This window comes from Ammospiza caudacuta, chromosome 25, assembly GCF_027887145.1.
Source record: "Ammospiza caudacuta isolate bAmmCau1 chromosome 25, bAmmCau1.pri, whole genome shotgun sequence".
In the NCBI taxonomy this organism is placed as follows: Eukaryota; Metazoa; Chordata; class Aves; order Passeriformes; family Passerellidae; genus Ammospiza; species Ammospiza caudacuta.
In genome coordinates, this window is record NC_080617.1 from 3,301,540 (window position 1) to 3,312,055 (window position 10,516).

Sequence of the window (10,516 nt, forward strand, 5' to 3'; positions counted from 1 at the left end):
GGCGGGACTATCGAGCTGTGCAGAGCCGGGACCGAGCCCGCCGCGCCTCCCTCCTTCCCGCCCGCGGGGCCGGGCCGCCCGCCCGCGCTCCAATGGGCGCCGGGGCCGCCCCCTCCGGCCGCGCTATAAGAGCGGGAGCGGAGCGCTCAGTCCCGGCCAGCCCAGCCCGCGGAGCTCGGCACGGCTCGGCCAGCCAGCGCTGCCGGAGACAGAGCCGGAGCGGCGGACACCGCGCAGCACAGCCCGGCTCCCGGCCGCGGCTCCCCCGCCAGCGGACCCGGCGGAGCGGCGCCTTCCCCCGGCAGCAGCAGCAGCAGGAGGAGGTGGGAGCTCGCCGCGATCTTCTGTGGCAGCCGGCTCGGCGGGAGCGGGACGCGGAGCCGGCCCCGGGAGCCGTGGCCGAGCCGCTGTCATCTCCTGGGGACCCGGAGGCATGGCCGAGCACATGATGATGCCGATGAGCCACGGCGGCGCCGGGCTGCAGGGCTACCGCATGGGGGTGAGCGGGCTGCAGGGACCCCCGCAGCACGGGCAGCATGTGCTCAGGACGCTGCCCAGCGCCGCTCAGATGATGCCCTACGGAGGGGCTGGCATGGACGGGGCCATGAGGCCGAGGGCCAGCCTCAGCGGACAGATGGGCCACCACCAGATGCAGAACGCGATGATGTTCAATGGGCCGGGGCAGCAGCAGCAGCAGTACGTGGGGCCGGTGGGCACGCAGCAGCTCATGGCCAGCATGCACCTACAAAAACTCAACACCCAGTACCAGGGGCACCCGCTGGGCATGAGCAACGGGCCCATGGGAGCGGGGGGCCAGCAGTACAGAGTGGGGCCGGGCCAGCACCCGGGCATGCAGCACATGCCCTCACCGGCGCTGACTTTGAATGTTATGGACACTGACCTTATAGACGAGGAGGTCTTGACGTCCCTTGTCCTGGAACTGGGCTTGGACCGGATTCAGGAGCTGCCAGAGTTATTCTTGGGACAGAACGAGTTCGACTTCATTTCAGACTTTGTTAGCAAACAGCAACCCAGTGCCATCAGCTGCTGAGGGGCTTTGAGCTCCTCCTTGTGTCTTGGTGGTTTTGAGTTTGTTTCTAACTTTTCCCCACCTGCCATCCTCCTCCCTTCCCCTGCCTTGCCCTCTCCCGGATTCCTGCCCTCCCCAAAGGGACAATCATCGGACACTGGCTTGCAATGGATTGCTTTTCTCTTCTGTGTGTGTTTTTTTTTTTCTGTGTGGGAGTTTCTGGAGAGGGGGTTGGTGCGCCCCAAACAGAGAGCAGATCAAGAGCTCGTGCTGTAGAACTGCCTCTAAATGACATTAACAGGATTTCTGGCTTAAGTAGAAATAATGGACTTACGACTTTCCTCAACCAGGCTTGGAGCACAAGAAGCCATAGGCAGCTGGTAGCTGCATTTGCTCGTGGAATCCGTGGTGCCAGTGGAGTTGAAGGATCCTGAGAGAGAATTGTCTCCCTGGTGCATGGTTTGAACCAGTTTTCCCTTGCAACCGTGGGTGGGGTTAGTTATTTGTTGGGATGTTTTACTGTGACAGTAAATAGGTCTTCAGTCGTGTCTGTTCAGCTCGGGAAGGGGCACTTCCCCATAGCAGGCTTTTTTTTCTAACTCGCAAAAATAAAGTATGCCTTGGGGAAGGGTGTGCGCGTTTGTGCCTAAATGTTCATCTCCGTGGAACTTCAGATCTCGGACCTGTACTGCTAATCAGCTGTAAAATTTACCAAGTGTTTGAGGTTGATTCAGGCATGAGGCTTAAAGCTGCAGTCGGGCTCCACTTTTTTCCACCTCTGAAACCAAATAAAGACCATGTAACTGTATATTTCAGTTCTAATCTTATTTATTTTCCTTTGATTATTTATTTGCAAGGGCTCCTTTTGTTATTTGGCTTTGGGACCGCTGGGAAAGATGCCTGGAGAGTACTGCAGCTTTAAGATGCTGGCTTTGGGCAAAGCGAGCCGGGGATAGTTTTCAAGCTGCTCTGCAGAATAGTCGCTTCAGCTCGAGGTGGTTATGCTGAACGCGCAGGACTCTAAATCCAACACCTCTGTGAATGTGATAAAGATGACTCGATTTCCAATTCCCTTGCTCGGAGAAGGTGAGATGCAGAAGGGGTTCGGTTTCCTGCGCTGGCTCCTGTTTCCAGCGCTCCGGTGACTCCGGGCTGCTGCTGCCCCCTGGTGCTGCCGGGCCCTGGGCGAGTCGGAATGTACGGATGGATTTGCAAATAAAAGCTGAAACATCTCCCGTGTGCATTTGTTCGGTGCCCGTGCGGTGTGAACCGCTGCGAGAGGCGTTGCCTTTGCTCCTGCTGGTGGGGCTGTAGGTCCTGTCACTTGTGTCCTGTCACTTGTGTGCCCCACCGGATACTCGAGTTGGAAGGATTGGGTTTCTAGTTCTAAGTCCTTGAAGTGTGGCTGGGCGGATGAGATGCTCCTTTTCCGTACTGAGGAGGAATTACAGATGTGGATGGTGTTGTTCTGTTACAGAATGGTTGCTTTTGCTGGCTGAGCCAGGTGATAGAATCATAGAGTGGTTGAAAAGGAGTTAAAAGATGTAGATTTAAAGGACTTTTATGGACTTAAAGATTATGAGTTGCTTGGACAAGTGGGTGGTGATTCCTTCCAGCACCTCTAACAGCTGAGTTGCAGCTCTCTGCTGTTTTCTATACCACAAAGGCTCTAAAAATCAAGACATCCATTGCTCTCCTACTCTTACAGGGCCTGGATTTTCCTTTATAAAAGGTTTCCAGCCAGTTTCTTTGCAGAGTTGAGGGACATACCCAAGCGTTCCTTTCCTGCCCTGTAGTAATGGGGCTGTGGATGCTGTTATTGCAATGGGTGAACCACTTTGAGCTGTCGGTGTCCCCTGGTCTTGTTCCTTGCACAACTCAAGACCAGTTGTTAAAGTCCTGTTCTTTTGGTGATTATGCCCATACAGTCTGGAGACCTGGTCAAAAAATAGCTGCTGGGGCTTTTGTTGAAGGTGGGAGAGCCCTGCTTAGGCTGTCAGCTCTGTGGCAATGGGCTGTTGGAGACCTGGGAGAACTTTGTTGTCTCTGTGTAGCTGCAGGTTGTAGGTAAGCAGTGAAGAGTTGGCAACCTCAGAATAAAAGTAATTCAACTGCAAGATAAGCATTTTCTAGGCTGTCAGTTCTTGTTGAGGGGGGTGTAAGCTCTGTGGTACACACCACAGTGACCTGCAGTGTCCCAGTTACAAGTGGGGAGCTGTGTCCACCCCACAGATGAGGACTATCAACTCAGCAATTTCTGCAGAGCTTCACCAGGAGCAGGTTTCTGTGTGATGAGCACTTTGCACCTGATGGCCAGAGGAACCTGTCTGTGCATCCTCTCTGAGGGCTCTGCCCTGGGAAAGGTGATGCTGATTTAAGTCAGAGTACAGGAACTGATAATACCAGAGATGTGGAGTGACTGGGGGCTCACAGTCAGGATTTTCTTGGGAGTCTGTCCCAGCAGGCTCAGTTGAGATTATTTCAATGCTTTTTCAGTATGTCACCCCCATTCCCCAAAAGACCCTGTTAACTGTGGTCAGTTTGTGATTTTCTAGAAAACCCAGGTCAAAACCACTTATTTCTGCTAGGGGCTTGTTTTTTTTGTTTTTTTTTTTTTTGTTTTTTTTTTTTGTTTGTTTTGTTTTGTTTTTTGGTTTTTTCTTTTTTGTTTTTTTTTTTTTTTTTTTTTTTTTTTTTGTCTGGGCTAGATTGGCCAAGTGCTGTGATCATTTCCTTTGTAAAGCTTTCTTAGTTCAGGTGCAGTTTGCCCCCTGCACCTTCGTGCTGCAGGCTCTGAAAGCCTTGTTCAGGCACACAGGACCTGTACAGATGCAGCTTGGACAGCTCAGCTCTCCCTCTGCACACAGCTGTGTGGTCTAGCAGGGTGACTGGCCCCACACTGCGAACAGAGGTGCCAGGTGGCACAATGGGACAGCCCAGCTACCTGGGTCTGCAGGTGAGGTCCTCAAAGGCCATCAAAAATATAGCAGGGCTGAGTTCTGCTTTTGCCAGGCAGCTGACACTGATCTCTGTGTCCCAGAGCAGGCAGGAGGGCAGCAGGGTGACCCCCAAAGCTCTGGTGGGGACTGAGAGGGAGGTTCTCAAACCCCACCCTGTCCCCTCACCTCGGCTGGATCCTCTGTAAATCTCCAAATAGGTTTTGTAGCTCTTTGTGTGGTGTCCAGGGCTTGAGGCAGCCTCTGGAGCATGAGTGCGAAAGCACAGAAAGACAAGGCCTTTTTCCACATGCCTGTCTCTGGCCACGTGCTCCTGGGGTGATGAAGTTTGTTGATAGCTCAGGGTGATGTAGAGTTGCAAAGGTGAAAGTCTGGTGCAGAATCTAACAGTGAGTGGCCAGGCAATAATATGAGCAATGCCTGGTAAATACAAAATAATGACTAGAAGTTTACCTCCTCCTTGACTTCACACAGTGCTGGGCTCTAAACTAGCCACACTCAGCAAAGATCTTACTGTGACAATTAATGTTTCTATGAAAAATCTCAGCTTGCTGTTCAGGACAAGCCAGACAAGCAAAAGAAATGAGAAGATGAATGAAAAGTAAAATCAAATGGTGAATGCCCTACAGAACCAACAGAGAATTCAGACCTATGATGGTGAATTGTGAAAAATTCTAGTTTGTTTATAGAAAACTGATAATGGGAAAAAATTAGTAAAACTAGAAAAATGGGAGAGAAAGAAGAAATAACTGAAGCAAAGTAATGTTTCTCAAAAGAAGCCACAGAATAGCTTGGGACTCCTCAGTCAGGAAGAAGCTGGGCAACAGAATTTTATAATGTAAGTGAAAGGAGAAGGTGACAGGGGATTCTTTTTCCTTTGTGTGGTGGGAGATATCTGCTGATCTCTGCAAGTTTAGCAGAGGGTCAAACCTGAGTGAATAAAGGTGTTTCTGCAGGCAATGTGTAGCTCATTGAAGCTCTTTCTGACAGTATAGGAGCTACATGGACACTTGGGGGTACCTGAACATTTCTGTATGGCCAAAACCACTGACCTGTGGCTCAAAAGATCTCCTGAATCAAAGGTTCCTGACTCAGAAACAGGGGGATGTTTGTTTTGTTTTGGGGTTTTTTTTTTTGGGGGGGGGGAGTAATTTTTGGTGAGTTTTTTGTTTGGTTGGGTTTGTTTGCTTGCTTGTAATTCATAGACACATTTTCCTTCAGTGATGTCTTGTGCCAATGAAATCCACAGGGGAGAAATCAAGGTCTTTGTAAGAAGCTTAAGCTCTCTAAGCTCCTCTTCATTTTAAACCTGCCACCCCCTCACTTTGTTCTGTGTCCCCAAATTCCCAATCATTTCTTGTTCATCTTCTCCACATTAGTAATGATTTTGGAGCTCCTGAGCTGTTCCCTCTTGAGAGTCTCCCTGTCCAAGAACCACTGTGTGTTGTAGATTGTGATCACCTTTTTCTGCCCCGTTTCTAGCTTTATGGGATGGGGGAGGGAACAGCGCCGGTTTAAGCTCTAGATGGATGTGTCATGGATTTTGCCAATGCTATAATTAGGTCTGGTTGTTCTATATTTCAAACATCCATCACAGAACCACAGAAATATTTAGACTGGAAGGGACCTTTTGAGGTCACTCAGCCCAATCCCCTGCTCCAAGTAGGACTGCATTCAAAGGCAGGGCAGGCTGCCCAGGGCTTTGTCCAGGCAGATTTTGAAAACTTTAGGGGATGGGATTTATTTGGAGCCTTGTTTTAGTTTTAGGGCTCTGTTTCTTCATTTTTTTTTTAACCTTGTATTGCTGGGTTTGCATTTGCCTCAAAAGTTTGGAGTGAGGAGCCCCATCTGCTCCTCTTCCTCATGGTGCCATCTTGGGACCTCAGTTTCTGCACCACTGTCTCCTCAAGCCTCTAGAGAAAAGCATGAGTTTCCTTGATCAGGGGGAAGTTTTGCTCTGTTTCTCTGCAGCACACTTCTGGGGATGGTTTGTTCCTACTCGAAACAGCCAAAGAATACAGTTTGTTCTTGTGACATCTTGACTTTGCCCATGAATCCTCTGGACTTCCACAGGGGTGAGGAAGAAAGGGGATTTTACAATTTACCTCACCCTAAAACTCCAAAACACAGTTACTAAGAAATATTCAAATAGCTTTCACATTCTTGGCTACAGAACTGTCACAGATGTGGTTTTCTCCTCTAGAAAACGGGAGATGTTCCTCATCAAACACTGACAACTTATAAAAATAAAACTATGGCTGTGCCTGAGGTCATCCTGTGCAGTTCCCAAAACAAGTCACATCCTCAAATACAAGCTGGCTGCTGAGGATACCCATCCCACAAACACTGGCACCTGCAGCAGAGTCCAGGGAATGCTCTGCACATCAGCTCCAGTCCTTCTTACAGGTGAGTCCCTCCCTATGTCCCAGCACTGCTCCTGGGGTACATGGCAAGAGGGAGGTGGCAGCTCCCAAGGAAAGCATGATTCCACCACCTCCAACTCCATCCCACTCTGCTTTTGGACAGCACTGAGCCCCTTGATTCTTGCCTGTTAGCATGAGCTCCCTGACAACCACACTGCCAGGGAAAAGGAGCAATTTGGATTCAAGAAGCCAATGGCAAAGATGAGACAGAGTGCCACAATGAGGCAGAATACTTTCAGATGAGGGGACCAGGCATGGCATCCCATGTACCAGGTCCTTTGTTGATCACAGCAGAAACCAGAGGTAAGTCTGGCTGTGTCAATGCCAGAAACATCTGTGTTGTTCCCTCTTCCAGATCCTCAAGTCATGATTAGGATATCTCTGAGATCCTACATGTGATTTGTTACTGCTGGACTGCTTCTGCAACAATAACTGAGAATCCTACTCAGTGGAGTATTCCCACTTTGCTGAACCCAAGTCCCTAGTGCAGCAGGGATTCCCAGGAACCTCCACATGTCCCTGCATGAATAGGGATTAAGAAAAGCAGCTCTTTGCCAAATCCAAGTGATATTCCAGAGAAGAAGCACTAAGCCTGTAGTAAAAGCTGTGCAAGTGGCTGCTTTCGCAAGCATCTGATCCCAGCCCAATTCCCAGATCAGCTTTGCCCTGAAGAAGAGGGAAAACAGGGATCTGCACCTCAGATCTTTGATAACATGCTGCTGTTTAGAAAGCTGGTTACACTGTGGTCCAATTCAGCAGTGTTTGATGCTGAGGGGCTCTTCTGGGGCATGTCATTGCTCAGTACATTACAACACTCCCCATTTTCAGATGCTGGTTACAGGCTGCCGTTAGGTTGCTTCATAATTGCTACACCAAGGTATGGATCAAGTCCTGCTTTTCCTGTTTCAACTGCAAATACAAAATTCAGTTGGTTGCAAGGCACTGTAGTGAGCTGAGGAAAGTTTTGACAAGCCAGCCAAGTCCTGTGTCTGTTGTATGTGTGCAGCTCAGAGGCAGTGGGACCTTTCCATGTGCAGGGGCTGTGCTGCATCCTGCAGCCTCCGGATGGATTATTATTTCCTTTCCAGATTTGCCAAAAATATCCCTGAGTTCACATTTCCAGGGAATTTTGCAAGTTCAGCCTGCTACAAACATTCATGACCTGCTCATGACCACTGAAATACCAGGGGGGTGAAGAGACCTCAATGCACCAGTTTTCTGATCTCCCACGCTGCTGGCTCTGATCCATGGTCCATCCTTGCTGCTTCAGCTGCAAAAAGCAGATTTCCCCATTTCTCCCTGCATGGCTGAAGAATTGTGTCTGCCCCATACCTCTGCACAGGTCTGCCTTTCTTCAACAGCATAAAACAAACTCCAGAAGGGGACAGAGGGTTTTATTTAATTCTTTATTTCTCAGCCCCTGTGCCAGAGCCACAACCAAAAGCCATCACATCCCTACAGGTGGGACAACACAGGTAACACTGCAGAACTGTGAGCAGTGCCAAGAGCAAACCTGGTTTGTCAGGAGGGCACAGCTAGGTGAGGAAAGGAACAGTAATTTTAATAACTAAACAGAGGTGCAGCTTCCTCAGAATTTCTGGCAGGGTTCAAAAGAGAATCCCAGCGTCCCTGAAGGAAGAGGAGCACAGCACTGCCCACAGAGCCACTGGGGGAAAACACAAGGAGGGAGGGAGGGAGAGTGTTGCCCAGCATCCCAACACAAACTGGGTAAAATCCAAAGGAAGACAGCTCATGGAGATGAGATTTGAAGGTGCCTGTTTCTCTCCTTTCACAGGTGTTGGGGAGGAATGGGTTAAAAGAAGAAGGCTGGTGAGGAGGATTGTAAATGCTCACTTGACCTTGCAGCTGGGAATAACCCTTGATAAAGCAGTGTAAGCAGCAGACCCGTGTTCCTTCAGCATGGACCAAGTCTGTGCACCTCTGCCTGGGTGTTGCTTTGGGGATCCCTGGGACAGCCCAGTAATGGCAATAAATTTGCTCTTTGTGCTTGAGCCACGGGTTTGTGGCTGTCCTCACTGCCTGCCTTTGCTGACTCACACAACAGAGAAGCAAAGCTAGCCAAGGCTCCAAGGCTGTGTTTTAGAGCTCTTGAAGCAGCCAAATCCCACCTCTGGTGTGTGTGGATTCAGTGAACACTGCACTGTTCAGAATCTTGGAAAGATAGAGCTACAATTGCTCCTGATTTCTGTCCTTGCACCACAGGGATCTGCCCCTTTGGACAAGCCCAGCTGTGTCACACATTAAAGGTATGATGGCACAAATGACCAATTTCTCCTGCAAAGCCTCTGTAAGAATTCAGAGCTAAAAGGAATTTAGGGCTGAATTAGGTACTCACTGGAGTTTGACTTTTCCAAAGAGTTACTACAAGCTGTTGGTGCTGGAGCGTGCCTCCAGCAGATGGGCAGCAAGACCTGCTCTGTTCACTCCTGTCTGAAGGATCTCTGAGTGAGCTCAAGGCAGCAAAAGAAAAGCTGCAAGAGTCCCTGCCCCCCTGCAAGGGAAGGCTCTGCACCGCAGGCTGTTTATAAATAGCCGGTTTCAGGAAAAGGCCCTTTCCGCTCTGGTGTCAGTACGCTGTAAAGAATAAACAGCTCTCAGGGCTGAAAAAAGCCCTCCTTATCTTGCCATGCAAAACCTGCCTCCATGTGCTCAGCCAGCTCCAGCATTTAGGGCGCAGCTGGGGTCCCCTCAGCCATGGGGAGGCAGGCAGGAGACCCTGAGTCACATCCTCCACAGGAATGTTTGTGGCAGTTTTGACGTGCTCACCAGGCAGAAGGCAGGCTCGTTAGCACAGGATGTGCAATCAGGGCCCTGTTTCTGGACTGCTGACCTGGGTTGTGCTCCAGAGGGGTTGAGCACACTGGCATAGTGCCCAGGGTGTGAGTGCACAGCCTCTCATTAAAGATCATCACCACACTTCCACAAATCACCTGGGCTGGACTGCTGGGTAAATACATGGTATCCCAGAGGAAAAACAGGTGAAGGCTGTGGCAGTGTGAGACTGGCAACAAGAGAGCTGGGAGCCATGGGAGGGAGCCTGCAGCTTGTGCTCTGAGCACTGGGCAGATCAGCCCAGCAGAGCCCCATGGAACTTCCTTATGGACTTGTCTGACTCAAAGTAGCTCTCAGACCTCCCTAGGGAAGACACACTTTCAGGAATCTTGGCACTTTCTGGAAAGCACACCCTAACTTTTCCTTTTGTCTTCATCCCTGGGAACCCAGGACTACTCTGATGCCCAGTGCAAAGGAGTTGGAAGGGACAGGAGAAGATTGCCTTTGGTAGGGATGGAGGGAAAGAACAGCCCTTTATGTAGCTGGGTCCATTCCCACTGCAGCATCTTGAAGCAGCTCTTTGGAGTAGCCAGGATAAAGCAGAAATTAGTATGGACAGAGTGTGATCAGCCTGTCCTCCTCACGCCAGCGTGGCTGTCCCCAAATGAGGCAGAGTGATTGCTCGGGGGCCATGGGTGGTGACCTCGCGCTGGAACGGGCACCGCTGCTCAGCCGTGGTGCCGATAGAGCCAGCGTGGGCAGGAGGGGTGCCCGGCACCCGGGGCCACCAAGGGCCACCCAGGGCCACCAAGGGCCCCTCGGGGACACCCGGGAACTCCCGCGGGGCGCGGCTGCCCCCTCGCGGCACTGGGCGAGAACCGCCGACCTGCCCGGGCCCGGGCTGCGGGAGCGGAGTGCGGGGAACGGGGAACGGGGAGAGAAGTGCGGGGTGCCAGGTTCTAGGTACTGAACTGGGTACGGAGCGCTGGATGTGGGGTGCTGAATGCGGGGTGTCTAGTGCGGGATGCGGATTGTGGGGTTTGGGGTGCCAGGTGCTGAGTGCGAGGTGTCAAGTGTTGGATGTGGGTTGTGGGATGCAGGGTTTGGGGTGCTGGGTGTGAGTTGCTGAGTGCAGGGTGCGGAGTGCTAAGTGCGGGGTGTCAAGCGCAGGATGCAGATTGTGGGGTTTGGGGTGCCAGGTGCTGAGTATTGAGTGCTGGGTGTGGGGTGCTGAGTGTGGGGTGTCAAGTGCGGGATATGGGTTGTGGGGAGTGGGGTTTGGGGTGCTGCTGAGTGCGGGGTGTCAAGTGCAG

At 51.2% G+C, this 10,516-nt stretch overlaps 1 protein-coding gene across 1 annotated transcript; it reads left to right on the forward strand.

The window, feature by feature from the left end:
* The first annotated feature begins 212 nt into the window (after positions 1 to 212).
* Positions 213 to 2,225, forward strand: LOC131567965 (cbp/p300-interacting transactivator 3). The gene has a single exon (XM_058819794.1). The coding sequence runs from the start codon at positions 434 to 436 to the stop codon at positions 1,049 to 1,051; it is 618 nt and encodes a 205-aa protein (XP_058675777.1). The 5' UTR covers positions 213 to 433; the 3' UTR covers positions 1,052 to 2,225.
* Positions 2,226 to 10,516: the final 8,291 nt, after the last annotated feature.